Genomic DNA, 20,915 nt, shown 5'->3' on the forward strand with positions numbered 1-20,915 from the left:
ATCTTGTCAGTGGGTGCCATTCCAGTTCCTAGGCCCCTGAGAGTGAAATTCAGGTAAAATCCAGTGAAACGACGGCAGATAATGCCGTTTGACTTCGCAAGGATGCCACTGCACGGAACCCGTGACACCACCTGCACCTGAAGCCGTGGACCTCACAGAAGCACGAAGACCCCACTGACATCGCAGGTCCGACATCACCGCCGCCACTGATGTCCTAAGAACGCGCAAGATCGGATTGTTATAGCACCGATGTTTGTGACACCCCACTCTGTCGCAGCACCTGTGACCCTGTGACGTGACCACGATCCCCTGAGGTCATCCGCAGCATCGTGAGTTTGCTGGACTTTGACTTTGCTGAAATTGCCCCGGGACCAACTCCTCGTAACCGAAGCCATCTCACCTCCACCGCAAGGACCCGGCGCCTCTTCATGACGCCTCTGCTCCTTCGTCTCGCAGCACCGGAGCCGGTGCTGCATCAGATTCAGCAATGCCTCGTTCCATGCCTCCGTGCACCAAACTGTTTTCCACGCTTTTGCTAAGGTACTATACCTGGGGGTCCGTGTGACTCCGTAAATGGTGCCAGTGGCGTCACATTGTGGGAAACGACTCCGTACATTCATTTTCTAGTGTTTCACCATATAACTGTGTGTGTTGGTAGAAATACTGTACACATTGCTTCTGGGTTAAGCCTTTCTGATTGTGCCAAGATACCAAGGGGGTGAGCAGAGGTTAACCATGTGTGTTTTTCCTTTGCCCTGACCAGAGTGAGGGTCCTTGCTTGGACAGGGGGCAACTTGACTACCAACCAAAGACCAAATTTCTAACAGTAGGTTCTTTATTGCTTATTTCTTTTGTAATACTAATAATTTTGCTAGAAGGAGTGTTTTCTTCTACCAGTCCTATAGAAGGAGAGATATCTTATAGTGATTACCCTAAAACTATTAATCCTAAGAAAAGCAGTAAGTTAGATGAGAAATCATTACATTTACATGCAGCTAGGGGATATTATTTTGCAAATGTATATTTCAGCTTATTATATCAATATGTAGAGACTATCGAGGAGAGGGATTGCTATGTATGCATTCAATTGCCTGCTTCTGTTTCAGAAGGCATTACTTATCATCATATTCCCGTGACTTATGGGATTTCATGTAGTCATTTGTTGATTTTGTTTTATGGGACAGGACATTATCAGTATTATTTTTCAAACTACGATTTATGTCTTTTAGAGATCCCTATAATTGGTCATTTGATCAGACGTTCTGCTCCCTTGTAAATAAAAATAACTGCAAGATTTTTCAAACCTGTTTCCACCTTAGACACACTTTATGCACACAGACACAATTTAACTTGTGTGTTATCGGATGTTGGGAACAAATAACTGAAATTAGCTGAGGACAGAAGAAAAGGGTTGGAAGCCAGCTCACAATTAGATGAGCAGTTGCCGAGTCAAAATAAGAGAAAGAAATAAAAACATCAGTTAGCTGGAAACTTAGGGGCATATTTACAAGAAAGTGTCACAGTACAGCGCTGTTTTAACATTGACAGCGCTGTGTCACTTCAGAAATACAGGGATACGCCATATTTACAAAAATATGGTGCACCCCTGTGTTTCCCCTAGCGCAGGTGCTAAATTTAGCTGCTTAGCTCCAACGCAGGCACCCTTGCACTATAGTTCAAGGGTGCCCGATTGCAGGGATTGTTTGTTTATGGGCAGGAATGGACACCTTCCTGCACATAGACAATCATTAATGGCCTTTTGTTCTTTCTATGTGTGCTAGCTGGAGACCTTTGAGTGGGGAAAATGTTTTGGCCTGATGTTGCAACTGGCCTTTCCTTATAGCTCACAGAGATAGACTTCGAACAAGAGGAAGTATGGGTTCTGAAACAGATACTGGTCTTTCCATTCCTGAGGTAGATGTGTAATTAGTAAATCGATTATAGATTAATTCTGCCTTGAGTAGATCTGCCAGGGAGTTACAGAAAGCTTGAGTCTTACCTGTTGTTTTACAATTTGGTGGGGTAGAGAGTTTAACAATTGTTTTAAACAATTGCTTACTAGAGTCTTTTGAGGATTCAATTTTATATGTAAAGTAACAGGTTTTTGCTTCGACAGTCATAATTTTATACTCAGCTAACAGCTTTCTATGTTTTATTTTTTCTATCTTACTAAGGTCTTTCCTCCACAGCCTTCCTTGCTTTCTACATCTCTGTTTGAATTTCCATAGTTCATCAGAACACCATGGCGCAGAAATGTTGCCTTTGCATGGTCTGGATACCCTGAGGTGTCTATGGGAAATATATATGTCTCCAGATAAGCACATGGGAGTTGTTGCAAGGACTTGTTAGGTATGTGGCATTGATTTTATACCACGCCCTGGTGGGCTGAACCTGAGCACATTCTCTTGTTGCCCACCCTAACATGCTAAATTTGATGTTGGAGCAAAGAGCCTTATGATCAGTCCAGGTTAGGGGTAAAGTATCAATATTTTTCAATTAGTCCTTATTTGTAAAGATCCCATCGAGGATGTGCCCAGCTGTGTGAGTAGGCTATGTTACTAGCTGTGAAATCCAAGATCAGCCAGACCAAGACTAAGGCCCATATTTATACTATTTTTGCACTGCATTTGCATAATTTTTTTATGCAAAAGCGGCGCAAACTTACAAAATATAATTGTATTTTGTAAGTCTGTGGAGCTTTTGCGTCAAAAGAATTACGCAAATGTGGTGCAAAAAAAATGTATGAATAGGGGCCAGAGTGCTTTAGCATTGTTGTCCAGTAGAGCATCTAAATGGAAGTTAAAATCACCAAGGACTGTGAAATGTTTTTCCAGTATATGAGATTCAAGAATATTGCCAATATCATGGATGAAACTTTGACGTGGTCCAGGAGGGCGGTAGATCAGGAGTCCCTTCAAACATTGTTTGCTATGCACAGCAAAGGAGAATTCTTGCACCTCACAATGCATGGAATAGGCTGGCTTGAACACGGCTGGAACTGTATTACTACAAAATACAGTCAGGCCACATCCCCACCTTGTGTTCCTGGCCAGTCTGAAAATCGAAAAGCCTTCTGGAATAGTGTAAACCAGATCTGGGGCGGAGGTGCAGTCTGCCCATGTTTCAGTTATAAACAGCATATTTCTATCTGCCCCCACTCCAAAAATAGCACTTACTAAATTATTAATTATGTAATCCAGTGTAAGCCAATAGAAGAGAAAGGCCTCACAATGATGAACAACAACTTTAGGAATTTTTCACTACGAGGACCTGTAACATGTCATCCCACATGTCCTACTTTTTAAGTACCATGCAGTCTACTACAGGAGCTATTAGGGCCTATCTTAAGGGTGACGTATAGGTATTAAAAAGGAAGATTAAGGCTTGGCAAAAGGTTTATTTTGCCAGATTGAAATGATAGTTTAAAACTGCACTACAAGCTGCAATGGCAGATCTGAGGCATGATTCAAAGTGCCACGTTAGTGGGTGGCACATTGAGTGCTGCAGGCCGACTATTAGCATTTTATTTACAGTCTTTGGTACAGGTAGTACAATATACTAGAGGCTTACAATTAAATTAACTGTGCCAATCAGGTACAGGCCAATTTGACCATGTTTTGGGGTGACAGAAAAAGCACATTAGCATTGGTTAGCAGTGGTAAAGTCATTAACCCGAGAAAAACAAATTCAGCAAGGGAGGGTGAAGGTGGGGGGAACTTGAGGTTGAAGGCAGAAAGCAGCCAACTATCACTGCTCAATCTCCACATATTGAGGGACAGATTGCGCAGGCCCAGGTGCAGGACCATGCCCTACTGCTGCAACAGATGATCTTCCTGAAGTGGCAGCCTGACTGGAGGACAGATGGCCATGCCCAGAAGTTCTGGGTACCACACTCTTCTGGCCTAATCCGAAACCATGAAGATGACTTGAGCCCGGTCATTCCTGATTTTCTTCTGAACTCTAGACACAAGAGGCAGCAGTGGGAAGGCATTCTGGAGTACCATGCTCTACTCTAAGTAGAATGCATCTCCAAGAGAGAGCCTTTTTGGGACCTCTCATGAGAAAACAAGCTAATACTGCACATTCTCTGCAATGGCGCAGAGATATAGCCAGGGTTCTCACCATTACTAGCAGACAGCCTGCACCACATATGCCATTCGTGATCCATATGGCATCACCAACTGAGTTTGTCCTCTGCGGTGTTTAAAGATCCCTCTAGGTGGTTCATGACCAGGGAGATGTCCTGCCAACTGAGCCAGTTCTAGAAATGCAGGGACTTCTGGCACAGGAAACAGAACCCCACTTCTCCCTGCTTGTTTCAGTAAAATATGGCAGTGGTGTTGTTTGTGAGGACTGAGATCAGCTTCCTAAGATGGACGGTAGGAAGGTCTTCAATGCCAAGCAAATTACCTACAAATCTAAGAGAATTATGTAGAGAGTACTCTGATCTTTGCCTCTGTGAGATGATCTCCCCAGCCCAACAACGTTGCATCTGTCACCATTGCCAGCTCTAATTTGGGTAGGAAGTGAGATCTGCCACCGGTTCAAATGTATTTAGGTAGCTATCATTACAGGTCTTTTGCAGTCTCCTTCAAAATCTGGATGTAAACCGACAGGTTCCCTATGTACTGAGACCACTGAGACTTCAAATTCCACTGCACAGCCCGCATGTGCCATCTGGCACAGTGCTGCAGAAGAATGCAAGAGTCCAAAAGTCCAAGAAGCCTCAGAGTCATTCTCACTGAAACCCACTGAGCCCCAGGCCCAAGGCTGAGTGTCCTCGCTCGCTGATCCAGAATGAAATCTTTAACTGTGAATGAAAGCCTGAGATGGCTGTAGACCACCAAGGGCAACCTATACTGGTTTGATGATGGTGGTGGAGAGGACAGAGGACAAAGTCACATGTTGCCCAGAAAGAACTGGGGGAATGTATTGTTGTGAATATGGACTTTGGCTTTGTATGTGTGCCAAGCATCTTCCAAAGCCTCATAAGGGGTGAAACTACTGTAGAACCTGTCACACGGGGCAGATAAACTGATGGAGGATGATGTGGCCCTCTGATCTTTATGGCGCTCCAGGACTGAGTCTGCCTTGTCTTTGAAGAGATGAGTGACATCAAATAGTATGCTCATTACAGATGTCTGTCTCTCAGTAGAAAATCTAGGCAGAGCACTGAAGCACCACACTGGTACCAACTGCCCTTGCCAAGCAGTCAAAATGTCCAATCCAGAGCAAATGACATACTTTGCGGTTCTTGTCCAAGTTGTGTAATCTGTGCAAGATTGGCACAAAATTCTTCAGTGACTTTTGGCAAGCTCCTGCCAATCACATCCCACAATCCATACCAAACGCATCCCAGAAGGTGAGGCTGGTTGAGGTAAACATTCTCTTTCTAATGCCTCCATCCATTTGGATTCCCTATCAGGAGGCATAGTCAAGAATGAGTTAGGATTGAGGCCTCTGGTCAATACCTTAGCCATCAAGCCTCCAGGCTTAAGATGTTGTAAAAGGAAAGGTGGGTTGACAGGAGCAGGCCTGTGTCATCTGGCAACCTGATTGGTGTCCAAGAGCCAGGCTTGGCCCAAGTGCCCATTGCTCTACCTGTCAGGGATTCAAAAGGAATACGTGGTTTGGAGGAAGTCTGTCCAGGCTGTATGACTTCTGTCAAGATGTGAGTCTTAACTTCTACAGATGGAAGTTGAAGGTCTGAATCTTTAGCTGCCCTTCTTATTACCATAGCGAACAAAGCAGATTCCTTTGTGGAGGGGACAAGGTAGACAATTCAACCCAGTGTTTGGTGAGGTGTCTAAAGTACTGGCAACTTGAAGGTCCATAAAAAGGGCCTCCTTGTCAAAATAGTGGGGTGTGTCATCCCCATTATCTATATAATCATGACAACTGTGCTTGGAATCATAAGTAAAAGGAATGTGGAGTGCTCTGGGCAAAGGCAGAGTTCCATCTGAGTCCGGTGAGGTTGAAACGGTTGAGCCTGAGGTTGTGAAGTGTGTAACTTTGGTCGAGGTCATGTCAGATTCACTTCCAAGCCTGACAAAATGTTGATTTCTCATTCCAGAAATGACATCAAAGTCCAAGGGACTGATGAAGATCAAGACAGAGACTGGACAAACCCAGTAGCAGGATAAAAAGGCACAAATGGTGGTGAGAACAGATCCACTGACCATAAAATGCCTGGAGGATTCCACAGATTCTTGGGTTCCAAAAGCACACCAGAAGTAGACAGCGGCTTTCCAAAGATGCAAAACATGAAGGCTTCAACTAAATGCAGCATCAACAATAGACTGAGAAATTTGTATTGGATCGTCACAAGATGTAGGATCAGGTATGCAATAGGAGACCAGGACCGAGATTCAGAGGCAGCATGACATTCATGCTTCTTCTCCTGATGAACGTGGCAGGAAGAGGAAGTCTTGCTTTGATTTTCTATGTTTCTTTTTTGATTTGGACTTGCCTGACCACAGGGATAGGGAAGAGGAACATTTGCGGGAACACCCTCAAGAACAGGAACAGGTCAATATCCTTTCCTAGGACCAGCCTTTACATACATTTGACAGGTTTACGTGACACAAAACTTGGCTTCACAGTTGTGGATCTCCTTGGGATTCATCTTGCACAGTCCTCACAAGCCTTGGAGTTGTGGGAAGACTCTAGCCACAGGAAACACATCTGGTGAGGGTCTGCCTAACAGACATTTGGTTGTGCCAGTCCTTGCAAGGTTTAAACCCTCTCAACTTCGAAGGTGACAAGGCCCATGTACACTTTAGAGAAATATTTAATACAAAAAACTTGTAAGAAAAAAGTTGAGGGAGGGAGCGAGCTCCGGATCTGCATCCAAAGGCACAGAAATAAAGGTCCCGGCGTCAGTGTGTGAGGGTGGTGCATACATGTGGCTGTGGTGAGACAAAGCTAATGCATAGCTGCCCAGAAACAATGCTCAGACAAATCTCTAGATCCAGTCTGGCACCTGGAGTTTTTCAGACAGTGAAGAATATGTGGTTAGAACTATCCATTAGAAATCAAGGGGCTCATTCTTACTTTGGCGGGCGGCGGAGGCCGCCCGCCAAAGTAACCCCGTCAGAACACCGCACCGCGGTCGAAAGACCGCTGCGGTGATTCTGAGATTTGCCCTGGGCTGGCGGGCGGCCGCCAAAAGGCCGCCCGCCAGCCCAGGGCAAATCAACCTTCCCACGAGGACGCCGGCTCAGAATTGAGCCGGCGTAGTGGGAAGGTGCGACGGGGGCAGTGGCACCCGTCGCGTATTTCAGTGTCTCCATAGCAGACACTGAAATACTTTGCGGGCCCTCTTACGGGGGCCCCTGCAGTGCCCATGCCATTGGCATGGGCACTGCAGGGGCCCCCAGGGGCCCCACGGCACCCTCTACCGCCATCCTGTTCATGGCGGGTTTCCCGCCATGAACAGGATGGCGGTAGGGGGTGTCTGAATCGCCATGGAGGATTCCCCCGAGCTGCGGAAAGTCGGCGGGAGACCGCCGACTTTCCGCTTCTGACCGCGGCTGAACCACCGTGGTCAGAATGCTCGAGGGAGCACCGCCAGCCTGTCGGCGGTGCTCCCGTGGTCGGTGACCCTGGCGGTCACCGGCCGCCAGGGTCAGAATGACCCCCCAAGTGTCTTGACATCAGATTTCCTGATGTTGAGTGAAGCTAGATTGATTGCTTCAATATTAAGTGGACCAACACTAGGGTATCTTTTGAACGCAATCTATGATTTGATTTTTGGTGATGCTTTTGACACCCATGTTGACAGCCACTCTGAAGACATTTTCATTAGTGGGCCTATCTTTAACTTCAATCAAGAAAGTCAGGAGAACTGAGATTGATATCTCTTGTGATACATTTTCTCCATAGTACTCCTTCTTGTGGAGTGTTTTAAGGGAAGGAGCCACAGGCGCAAAAGAAGGGGTACCTTCTTTGGGCTTCCTTTTATGCTTCTCCTGCTCCTTTTTAAGCTTGAAGACTGCTAGCATCCCTTTATTAGGCATAGTTTTACAAAATTCACATTCTTTTGGTAGAATGTGATGACATTTTGCAGACCACAAAGCTTTCTTCACAAAAAAGAAGGAGTACTTCACAAACAGTTGAGGCATGATTTTCTTCTTCAGCATAAGAATCTACCAGAAAATGATCACAAAAATGGCAGAACAGCTTCTCAGATGGAAAAACAGATAACAAGGCAAGAAATAATATAAAAAAAAACGTAAGAGAATTATCTCAAAACATGGTGATAAACCATAACAATGTTCAAAGAACCTCTAACGTGAGTTCGAAAAATACGCCCTGTAAAATAGACAAATATGCAAATACACTGCATTCATGCCAAATGATTGACCATGCTTTTCTTACATGTTTTGGGCTCTCTTAGATTCTTAAAAGAAAATGATTCAGTTTAACAGACCACTGCCCATACATATAGAATCATTTAGACCCTGGCAGACGGTTCGCCAACCCTCCAGCGGGACAGAGACCATAGCCATTCTGCATTTTCCATACCTGGATATGCCATGCAAACAAGGGCTATGAAAATCACTGAGAGTTGCTCCCCCTACAATAGGCAATGGAAATGAGCACTCTGACCTGGCAATCCTTTGACAGATGGTCTGCCAGTTCTGAGGACTGATTTAGAATTTGGCAGGTGGGATACTCCATCACAAATATGAAGGTTATGTCATCCACCATATTACAAGTGCATTACATCCACTGGCACTTGTGATATGGCATACAGGATACCCATCACATTGTGTAGATGGAGTATCCCATCTGTTAAACACTATACGAGGACACTAGTCTCTTGGGTGAGTCAGCTAATAACATAGTTTTACTATTCTTAAGCTTAGAGCAAACGCTTATTTATTCTTGCTTTTTATTTGTACCAAGTACAATGCTTTTCAAGTACAATGCTTTTATTTCTAAGCACCTAGTGAAGTTTAGGAGGCTTGGCAACGTCTGAATGAGATATCAGGTGAGCTCATTTAACTGGTGGCTTCCGAGAATTATTCATCCTAGATAGAACCCAGATTGGTGTTTTTTTCTGATGTAGATGTACTGTAATGAGATACTAGAGATGCCTGAAATTACTTTTAGTCAATAAATAAGCATCTCTGGAATTTTGTAGATCTATCTTTGTGACTATTTACAATGTGTGATCAATTAATAACAACCATAGTTAAATTTATTCATATCTGTACAGAACACAGTTGTGCAGGTGTTTCCTTGCATGTTCTGCCTTACTGAAAGAATTATTTGCTTCACATAAAATATATGCACCAGCAGAGGAGACTTGGGCAGCTATCTTTTAGGAAATTATTAACTATTTTACTGGTATTGTATTAGTATTTTAAATTAACTAATCAATTTGAGTTGATTTGACAATAGACATTCGGTAAAAAATGGGAGTCTAATGCATCAACAGAGAGCAAAATACTGATCAATGATTACTAATATGTATCTCAACCCACAACTAATAAGGCATGTTTTGGTTGACTGTACAAACAGCTATAGCAGATGTGTCTGATCTTGTCACAGACACATTTGAACCATGTTGGGAACTGATATTTGTTAATGATATTTCTCACATAGCAACATAGGCTATGTGAGAAATATTTAAGATAATGCTACTGTTTCATTGCCTCGGATTATTTTTTATTCTGTTGTGTTCCTACTTTGATTCTCACTGGGATACTGAGTTGGCCTACTTCTTTGAATTACTGCATCCAGTATAGCAAAAAGGATCGGACAGGTTACATCTCAGGTGCTTTGTAAACACAGCATTCCTGTGCAGCGTGCCCAATCATAAATCTAGCTCCTTTCTTGTGGAACAGTTGAGCCAGGAGTTTGGTGTCACTGGAGCCCAACACTACAGTCCTTGACATAGCAAGAAGACCATCTCTCAAAATTACTGAGGATAATGTAAATGAAATAAATAACGTGTTAAATAAATTAATACAACAAGACTTCCGAGGACAACTGATGTAATGCTTGCTGATGGCTGCTTGATTAGCCTATATACTCCACTACCTCTCACTCTGTAAGGCACAGTTGACAAGTATAAGTAAAAATAACAATCTAAGCAGGAGAGCAGATGTTACAAACCGAGGAGGAGGACTAAGACCATCAAACAAGGATGAAAACAATTACAAACAAAGGCCAAACACCATGCATGTCCAAAAATCAATAAAGCAAAGGAGATCCCCTAAAAGGATGAGGACGAACAGTAAACAAGGCAAACTGCCAATAAAAAGAGATCTTGTAACTTAAGTAATCTGTCAAGGTAACAGCAATGAATGACCTCAGGGTGCCACTATCCAGTGACCTCTGAGAGGCTGCCAACAACAGAAAGAATGGGAAAAACAAACGAAGAAAGCTACTGACAAAATAACTTTTGGAGTTAATGAATAAGAAACCCAATGAAATCACCATTGAATTAATTCAGTAACACTTGTCTCTATATGTCCAAAGGCAAAGGTCAACCAATGGAGAACCTCAACATAGTCTTCCTGGACTATCAGCAATCAGACATGCTCATCAATCTAACTAATAAAAAACAGAGATAAACCTAACTATTTCTTCTTAGCTGAACAAAGTGAACTGTACAACCTAGCCCCAATGATATGTAGCACATAGTGAACTGGATTTTAAAAAACATCAAATTGTAAGTAGCGGTTGATTATTGCATCAATTTTTGTGTCTATTTATGTATGAAGGCAAGGACACAATATATCAATCAGTTATTAATATATCAAGACTAACAGAATAAAGAGTCTTACCCAAGTTCATAAATCAATTGTCTGTGAGGCACAAGGTTACTCACCAGGAAACCAAAAGCGATTATCTTCAATATGCATTCAAGAGAGAAAAGCATTGTAAATGCGATGTTCAGATATTTTAATGCCAGCTCATATGTATATGGAGCAGAATAGTACTGTTAAAAGGAGGGAAAAGGCACAATCAGACCACAGGAAGCAGCCAAATAAATCAGTTTGAATAACAATACCATATCGTTGATCAGGCCTACACAGTGGGTTTTATTATCTACAGGAAATCACCAAAACTACTTAGAAACATTATGAAAGAAGTAACATAAAATTGCCAAACAATTAACAATCACCCTACCCAATCTAGGAGAACACAGCTTAACCTACAACAAAGAGGTAACCCATATGAATGGCCACCATTTGTAGGCAATTAATTTGTGTTACCTAGTCAATGAAATGAAAATGCATATTACCTGTAACTGCAGTTTTCCTGCCTCAGTATTTTTCATAGCTTCATCCACTTGAATTCTTTGCTATTAGGAAACTGGGAATCCTATGTAGTAAATGTTGAACAGCAGTGAAAGCATTCACTTCAACACTGCTCAAAGGAATAGCATCTTGTATTTCTTTATGGGTCACAGAAGCGTGAACCTTTACAAAGAAGAGTGGGAGTTCTCTTTATCAGATGCATATCCCACTCATTGACATTTAAGAAGCTGCAGCTTTGGAATTGCAAGAACACCTTCACAGCAATACCCCCCGGAATTGCAGCCATGATCCAAGACAACCATAAGAAAGGGTGTGCTAAGGAACATTTTCATGTGAACAAGCTCAATACATCATCCATTTTTTAACAGCTCTCTAGTAGTAATTGAAGCCATAAATCTAGGAAGGATCCAATCCAGAGCAGAAAAAGATATGAAGATCTATTCAAACTTCTTCAGGATTAGGATCTTTCACAATGTTTATGCAGTTCTGTCTATTTCCCCTATCTAATGAGACCCATTTATATAAATATGGAAGCCTCTGTGAGCTCGGGAAAGTTATACAAGACTAGATAGATTTGGATAGTACAATGAGATGGATAGACTGCTGAAAGCGCAGTGGTAAGAAGAATGTTTGCTATCATGACTGTAAAACATTTACTGAACAATATTCCCAGTCTGACAAGCATTTGATTCTGTGAACAAATCCAGAACTACAACTCAATTCCTCTAACCTTCTGAGGTGAGAATGCTATGATGGAAGGAATCAACACAGGAGATCAGTAGAGAAACTCAGAGGATTTTAAACTAACCTAAATGTCTTCTTTTCCCAGTGAAATGTTCACTCAGTTCCATTGGAAAATATATTCAGCTGACCGATAACTAATTTCATACCAGTCGTTAGGATTCAGGGAGCAGACCAGCAGACCTTGTGATGCCTGATATTGAGGACAGAATATCGAGGGACAAAATATCAAAAAGAAAATGCATATAGGGAAGCATAGATTTACTATTGCTTACTCTATATCTAAGCTCTCTGAACATATATGTACTACCTGGGTACATACATGTGGAATTAGGTATGACAAATCTGGACTTGCTTACCTGTTTATATTTTCTTTGACATTTTGTCCTTGATATTGTGTCCCGTCGATAGTCAGTGCAAACACCATTTGAAATCTGAGACTCTCATTGGTGACATCCTCCATATTTAAATCCTAACCCCTGTGAGTAGTAGTGTAGGCAACAACTAATTTTATATAATAATGTGGATGACTATAGATCGTGTTTAAATTGTAGGGGCATGACCCAAACCTGCACAATATGGTGGGTGGTTCTAACTGAATCCCACTTAGCTAATCTTCTTATATCCTCATAGTTAACTGAAAACCAACAACATTTGGTCAAATATTCAGGATACCCAGAAGTTATCTATGAAAGTGGTGAAGAATCTAAATACAAAATTTGTCAAAGATAGTGCAGCCAGTTACTATGGTGATCTAATTGTACTTCCTCAGCTTCATAACCATAAGGTGAACTATCAAATGTAATTACTTGTTTCCGAAGAGTAACAGGAACACTAGCCCCCAGAGGATCTATAGAGAATTACTTTAATGGACTACCCAGCATTTTCGGGGAACCCTAATAGCCACTTTGGCTCTTCATTCTCTCCACTGACTAGCAACAGATCTATCCTTTTGGCAACCAACTTGCAGCACACAAGAAGGCCCTCCATTTCTGTTGAAAATATTTTCCAGGCATCATGTACCAGCTCACTATGGGGCCACATCTAATCACAATTTCACCAAAAAGAGTGTGAGGAGGTCATCCCAGCCACCATTCAATAAAATCATCTTTCAACATCATGGCATTAGAAGAAGACTGTCGTTTTTTCTATATCTCTCCTGTTTATATTATTTCAGTGGCACATCTTGCTTTAACTCTTGTTTTCTACCTAATGGAAAAGCACAATAATGGGAGGACCATTTGCTTTACAAACAAAACCAACAATTACAATAGGATAATTTGCTCTCATCTTACCTTCATCATCAGAACCACAGTGTTGAGAGCAATCATAGCCATGATAGTATACTCAAAAGAAGGTGAAACAACGAAATGCCAAACCCGGTACTGAAAAGTGTGACGGTTCTGAGGCATGTAGCGGGTCAGTGGTTTGGCACTGATGGCAAAGTCGATACATGCTCTCTGGTGGGAAGAGGAAAAACAGACAATACTCAATAAAAAAAAAGAACAATGTTAGGAATGCACCCACTACTTACTGCAATAGGAAGGAAAGGTTACTAATGTGCAATTCTAGTTCTATACTAGGGGATTTGGGGTGTCTTCGTTAAAGTCATAAGCACTGAACTGCCTCACTCTTGTGTGGGATCTTGTACTTTAAAAAACATTTTATATATATATATATATATATATATATATATATATATATATATATATAGATATATAGATATATAGATATATAGATATATATAGATATATATATCCACACACACACCCCACCATGCCCTGCCAGTGACAATGAGATTGTTTCATATTCAAGGATATGAAAGAATCCTGAGTTTGAGAACATAAAAATATTTTATTTATTCTTCTGGGGAGGTGGGAGGTTTGTTTATTACCTTAATGAGGATTTCCCTGGAGGAGGATTAGGATTCTATGTCAGGACTGGAGGTGAGGATTATGCATTTCTTTCTCCATTCTTAATTAACAGCAGGTTTAAAGTCCAAAAGAAAAAAAACGCAAAAACTACATATCCCATGAACCAAGGGATAGTGTCCAGAGCAATTAGCAACCAATCCACATGTAGTCAAGAAGTCCATATTTGACCATGGCTCTCCAAGTCCTTCCTTTTTCTTCACTGCTCCCTCAGTTAAGTCCATCACTTTCCTTAACATCTTTAATGGTGTTGGTTTTGAGGGATTTTCCTTTTGCACTCAGGTTCTGTTTCTGCTTTACTGCACTGTATTTGATCATTTGTTCACCTCTTTGCAGTGGGCTATGGCCCAAGTGCGTTATTTGGTACCGAGCAGGTCCACTGGGTGGCGCTCTTTCACGCTGACAGTGGTGCCTGTGAGGTGCGTTACGATTCTCTGTGAAGCGCATCTAAACACAACGCTCCACGGATCTGTAACATGGGTTAGTGAGATACTATGTTTTTTTTCTCCCAGGGAATCCATGTGTTTCTCTCCCTACCAACCCTTGAAGACACCACGATCGTGGAAAGCTGACTAAGGGCTTCAGACCTTTATTTCCTTACCTCAGGTGACGCCACCTTGTGGCTGCACAATAGCCACAAGGCTATATATATATATATATATATATATATATATATATATATGTGTGTATGTATATATATATACCTGTTGCTGGCTTGGAGCACAGGCAAGGGTGCTGCCCTTCGAGTATATTTCAAGGCGATTCATTTTTTGGGTGCTCCTACCCTCTTTCTCATGGAGTCCTATTGGGACCACAAGTATTCACCTTACCTGGTGTTGGAGGAAGAATGGCCCACCCCCAATGCCGCCTTCCTGCGGAGGTTGATAAGCTCCTGTCCCAGGCTATTGCAAAGGTGCTTGCTCCCCTGCAGCAAAGTGTGGCCAAGCTGACTGCCTGGGTTTCTAAAGGTACCAGGATACTGGGGGGCTCGGGGCAGGCCCTAGTGGCTTCAACATTTCTGTTCCCAAGAAGACCAACAAACCTGATGCGAGACACATGGAAGGCTTCAACAATTTGAGAGAAGCCTTTGGTAAGAGTGAGCTCACACATTGAAAATCACACCCTACTGGGAGGAGGACTTGCCCAGAAACACTGGCAACTATGTCGCCCCAGAACTTGACCCTTATGTGAGGTTGCTTGAAAAAAGGTAAGGTAAGACAGATGATGATGTTTCCTCTGATGAGAACCATGACTCTGGAATGCGTTGTCGTCTGGCTTCAGCCACTTTGGACCCCTACGAGGGGGACTTTAACAAGTTTGGTATGTTTGAACTGGTGGGACTCTACCATCCTAGGTCCTCACAGTGGCGCCCAGACCATAAAGTCATGGATTACATAGCCAGCACAATCCACCCACCTCTCGATAAGTAGGTCCGTGCCTCCTTGCGGGCCGATTGCCCTAGACCCAAACTAGACGGCATGGTTGCAGCGACCCCTGATATTGACCACAAAATGTGCGCTTTTTTTTGACAAATTCACAAGGGATCACAAGAAAGGTACTGACCGTTCCTGGAGGGAGTATCAGGATAAACTACTGGACATTCTGGGGCCCTCTTACTCAGATTATCCAACTGGTCAAACAATCTAAGAAAAAGGGGAAACCTCCCCGCAGTGACATAATAGTGGGTTGGGCTCAGAGGGCGGTGTGCCTACTGGACAACGCCAACTGCGCCCTCTCCACAGAATGGATCGAACCAGCAGCCCTATCTAACCAGTGGACTGTGGACACACTCCAGTCTACCGGACTGGAACAGTGCTGGACATCCTACTGTGATCCTGCTTGTGCCCAGCCCCGGCCTCAGAAATGCCCTTCCGGATCCACAGAGTGCCGCAAACTTGGAAAATCACACATTGGAACCCAGACGGCTCGGGCAGCGCATCTGGGAAGCGCATGTTGAAAACCAGACGACTCAGGCAGCGCATCTGGAAAGCACACGTCAGAAGCCAGATGGCTTGTGCAGCGTTCCAGGCAGCATGCAAAGAGAAAAGCCATGAGGAAGCAAGGAAGACATGAAGGGAGAACGGAAGCAGTGCTTTGTGCTTTGTTGCTGGGTTTTTATTGCAGGATCTTCACTTATTAAGGGCAGTGGTCTGAGAGGTATAAAATCTGGGGGTGGAGGTGGAGGTCAGGTAAGTGCACTTTGTTTAATTTTTTTTCTGCTTTCCTGTCTTTTTCTTCTACTACTCCATGGCTCCCGGTATGCTCCAAAAGGCTGCAGGAGCTAGGAAGGAGAGGAAAGTAAATGCACAAGTATCAGCCCCAAGTGCAATAAACAAAAACGACAATGAGTAGAATATTGCACTGGGAGATCATGCAGGGTCTGGATTTACACAGAAGGAGGCTAATCCTAGATTACAAGGGGTATAGCCGATAATGAGGTCTATTAGGGACTTTGTGGGGAAACATTTTAAAGGTGTACCTTCTAGGAAAGAGCCGGGAAAAAGGTCCTCCATATCCCACAACGCTACCTCTGAGTCGTTATACAAGGAGATGATAGGGGACTTTAGGCCCCAGACCTCTTTGGACACGGATATGTTCTGCTTGGAACCTAGATTATCATCATCACTCTGTTTCCCAGTGAGGAGCTTTAGGAGTGTTTACTCCCATCAGGATCTGTATCAAGATATGTGGGGGCAAGAAAGAGTGGGTATGGAGGAACTTGCTCCACGTGGAGCTCCACCCCAAGCTCAGGACATTGACCATAGGGCAAATTGCTCCCAAGTCCAATTGACTTGGGGGGTGAAAATCCTACCTCCACGCTTCCATCGGATTTTGTGGCTGGCCCTAGCTCCTCAGCATGAATTTTAGATGTGATGGTCTTGATGCAAAAAACATTACAGGGTATTTTTGAAGCTATAGTAGTGAACGTTGAAGGCACATAAGGTTTACCTGCAGTGTATAGTCTCAGAGCTAAAGCAAATTAATAGTTGTATGCCTAATGTGGTGAGACCTGTCGATGTTTGGAGAGGGCAGGCAGGGCCAGGATGAGGAAATTAAAGTTGGAAGTGATATGGGGTTAAGAGATAAAGCCTCAGCATCAGAGGAGAAGCCCTCCGTATATATCTCTAAATGCCCAATGTTAAAAAAAAATGGAGATGCCTGTATGGGTATAGAATCCTTCTTTATTTGGAATTCTGAGGAAGGAGTAAAAGAAAAAAAGAAAAGAGGGCAGAGGAGATCTGGCAGGGAACGTATAAGGAAAGTCGGTCAGCCCAACCCTATTGGGGGAGTCCAAGTGGATGCTAGTGTTAAAAGTAAAAGTTGTAGATCAGGTATTAAAGGTCCAAATGCAGTGACTAAGACTAAGAGTAAGTCCAAGGATGAGGAAAATAATAGTAATTATAAGATTTCTAATTCTATACCTAAGACATTGCAAGTAGACTTGGCAGACATCAGAAAAGGTATCCGGTGTGTAGCAGTGGGCAAAGGGAGGCTCCCCGCAATGATTGTAAAAGCTGGAATCAGAAGGTGGCAAGTAGAAAAGAGTATAATAATGAGATAAGAAGTATAGCTACACAGGAGCATAATATCAGAGGGCACCCCAATGTAGAGGGATTATTGTTGGGTGGTACTGAAGCTACAGAGAAGGTGACAACAGTCTTTATGGGTTTATTTTGAGCTGACATTAGGTAGACGTGGAGGGAAAAGGAGAAGGAAGATACTCCCCTTACACAGGTCACAGCTTTTGGAAGTTCCAGTGTGTTCCAGTTTGAAGTCAATCTTAACAACTGATTTGAAACAGGTAGGCTTCCTGCAGTAGACAGACGGTAAAGATGTCACAAAGCTCCTGTTGTATTCAGGATTGGTGAGAGATACCATTCTAAATGCAGAAAGTGAGCTACAAATTCAAGGTGTGAAAATATTTATGGAGCAGGATAGGGTAATAGATGGGAAATACCCCACAAGTCAGATTCTAGTTTTTCTGAATCATCATGGTGGACTAAAGTCAAACCAAGTTAAATGGGGGCAGCAGGAAGGCCCTACTAGTAATAGATTAGTTATGGAAAACAGAGTAGGCAGGATCAAGGTTACTATCCCTTCAGAGGATAAAAACGAATATGAAGGGATTCCATCTCAACCTAACAGGTACAATTGTTCGAGGGGGGTGAAGGCGGTCTATGATTTAAGTGGGGTGGATTAGGAACAGGCCTCTCTGCACAGCATCAGTTTTCTCTCCTGGAACATATACGGGCTAAGTAGTGCTAAGTAGTGCAAGGAAACAGTAAGTAGTTGATGGGATTTTAAGGCAGTATTCTATTCTGTGTTTTCAGGAGGCCTTGCAGCGTTAGGTGGTTTTATGGGGATTTATCAAGTGGCCACAGACAATAATGTAGGGTGGCCCTCTGGGGGGATTGCTAACCTTGGTCTCGACCCAAATTGTCTCCAGGGTATGGCAGATTAAAACACAATGTAATTGGCTAATGGCCTGTGGCTTCCAACTGCTGGATGTAGGTAGGAGAAAGAAATATAATATCATTTTAAATGTATATATACATGTGTATGGTAGCACTGATTATACAGGGGAGATTGAATTGTTTAAGAATGATGTTATTGCCAAAGGTGAATTATACCCTCCAACCCAGACTATTATGATTGTAGATTTTAATCATAAATTGCTTTCTGAGTTAGTAGATGGAAGGTACGGGGAGTGTCTCGCTGCTTTTAATATACAACCTGTTTGTATGTCACATAATGTGGCAATTGGGAAGGATATTGCTTTATTAGATTTCCTGGTGTCAAATGGATTAGTGAATTTAAATGATTGAGTCCCCATAGATATCCCAGGTAGAAAAACATTTAAACAGGGTAATCAGATGTGCCCAATTGATTATGTGATTGTATCAATGTGGGCCTTTGCGCACTAGTGATGAACTTTGAGGTCTTGCAGGTGTAGGGGAGTGATCATTATCTGTTAAGAACTATTATCCAAATGGATATTGCCCTAAGACAGAGGAGGGGCCTAATGTTGAGTACTGATTGCTCAAAACGATTACGAATGAGACTCTCGGAAAAGCACCTAAATTAATTGAAGGAATTGCAGTGAAATTATAGTGCTGTAGATAATGGGAAGTTTTCCTTAGATCCTTTAGTCGAGTATGAGAAGGTAATAAATAAGGTGGTCGCGTGCCTTACTCCCGAAGTCAGGAATTTTAATATTGGTCACTCTAAAAATAAAGCTAGGAAGCATGAAACAACTAATTTGTTCAATAAAGAATGTAAGATATTAAAATGTAATATTAGGAAATTGGAAAGGTACCAAAGGCATGTAATAAACATAGCTGGGTACTACATCTTTATAGTTTAAAAAGGGAACTTAGAATTTTGGTAGCACAAAAGAAAAGGGAATCAAAAGCAAAATGTTGGGATGTGATGTTGAAAGCTATAGAACCTACTGATGTTAGGAAATTTTGGGGATTAGTACAGCGTGGGAACAGGTATTTCTCAAAAGCGGACCCTAGGACATGTGGGAGAGGATGTGTGGATAACATTTTTAGAAGAGACATATAATCATGGTGTTTCGGTAGAGCAGAGTAACCCCATCTTTAGTACTGAGAAGGAAACAAAGATGGGTTTTACCAAATTAGTAATTAAGGAAGCTATCGAGAGGATAAAACTCACAATGGTGGCTGGCCCTGATAATGTGCCAGCAGTTGTAATAAAAACGAATACTGCACGGCGTGCCAGGCGTTTTACTCTGTCTTCCAGGAAATCCTGGCAACTGGAAGATTTTCGGAGAGTTGGAAAGGGACTGTGATAAAACCAATCCACAAAAAAGATGTTTATTCTCTTCTGAGAAACTATAGGCAAATTAACTTGCTGGATATAGGTGTTAAGATTTTTTCCAGGATATTATTGAAGATGATTAAGGAGTGGGTGGATGTAAATTCTATCATACCTCTGGAGCAAGGTGGTTTTAGGGAGAGTCACTCGACCAGTGATCACTGTTTTAGATTGTTGACCATTGCAAAGAAATCTATCGAGCGGGGGTTACTTTACTGTTTTTTTGTTGATTTTAGCTCGGCATTCGATTCAGTTGATTGGGTACTGCTGAGGGAGGGATTAAAGGGATCTTGAATACCGAAAGATTTGCTTTTAATTCTCAAGGAACTGCACAAGGGCAACTGGCCCCAAGTGGAGCTGGATAGTGCGGGCTCACTTTTCAGGAAAATCAGTATAAGAAATGGCCTCAGGTAAGGATGTGCTGGCCCCTACTTTGTTGCCACTGTTTCTTGCCAAGTTACCTGACGTCTTAAGTTTGCCAAATACTTTCAGCCCCAAAATGAATGGCAGAAATATTAGTTGTCTTTTGTATGTGGACGATTTGGTGATTTTTGATCGGACAGGAATTGGATTGCAACGAAACTGAATACATTTGGGGATTATTGCCTAAGGAAACAAATGGAAATTAGTATGGAAAAAACTAAAGTGCTCAAAATAGGGAAGCAACGGAAGAGTATGAGTTGGACAATTAACAATACAAAAATAGAGAGAGTGAGCAAATCTAAATATCCAGGGGTGTGGTTTTCACAGAGTTTGGGTTGGAATGACCATCTCGCCTCCTCGCATGATAAAGCACTGGTGTCAATAGCGGGCCTAAGGAGATTTGATAAACGATGTGGGGGGCCCTCTCTCTGACCATTATTATGAGCCTATCAAGCTATGGTAGTCCACAATTTATGTATGGAGCAGAGGTGATGGGTATGGGGGTAAGAAGAGATGGGATTTGGAAGAAGGAAAGTGTCTGAAAAGGCTACTTGGCTTCCCCACATCAACCATGGCGCAAGCGATTAGACTAGAGACAGGTTTATTAGGGTGGACACAAACCGCTTGGGCAGAGATGTTAAAATTCTTGATAAGAATTAATAACATAGAAATATCGAAAATCTCCCAGTTATGTAAAAAGCAG

General features: G+C 42.5%; 1 protein-coding gene across 1 annotated transcript in view; it reads right to left on the minus strand.

Annotated features, from left to right (window-relative positions):
- The window catches only part of CACNA1E (calcium voltage-gated channel subunit alpha1 E), a 1,379,194-nt gene that overhangs the window by 369,640 nt on the left and 988,639 nt on the right, over nt 1-20,915 (minus strand). Inside the window, exons 31-32 of the mRNA XM_069233198.1 lie at nt 13,313-13,477; nt 10,844-10,954 (exon numbers count right to left, since the gene is read on the minus strand). Coding sequence (XP_069089299.1) covers nt 10,844-10,954; nt 13,313-13,477 — 276 coding nt within the window. The remainder of the gene's footprint in view (nt 1-10,843; nt 10,955-13,312; nt 13,478-20,915) is intronic.

The sequence above is a fragment of the Pleurodeles waltl genome, chromosome 4_2 (assembly GCF_031143425.1).
Source record: "Pleurodeles waltl isolate 20211129_DDA chromosome 4_2, aPleWal1.hap1.20221129, whole genome shotgun sequence".
In the NCBI taxonomy this organism is placed as follows: domain Eukaryota; kingdom Metazoa; phylum Chordata; class Amphibia; order Caudata; family Salamandridae; genus Pleurodeles; species Pleurodeles waltl.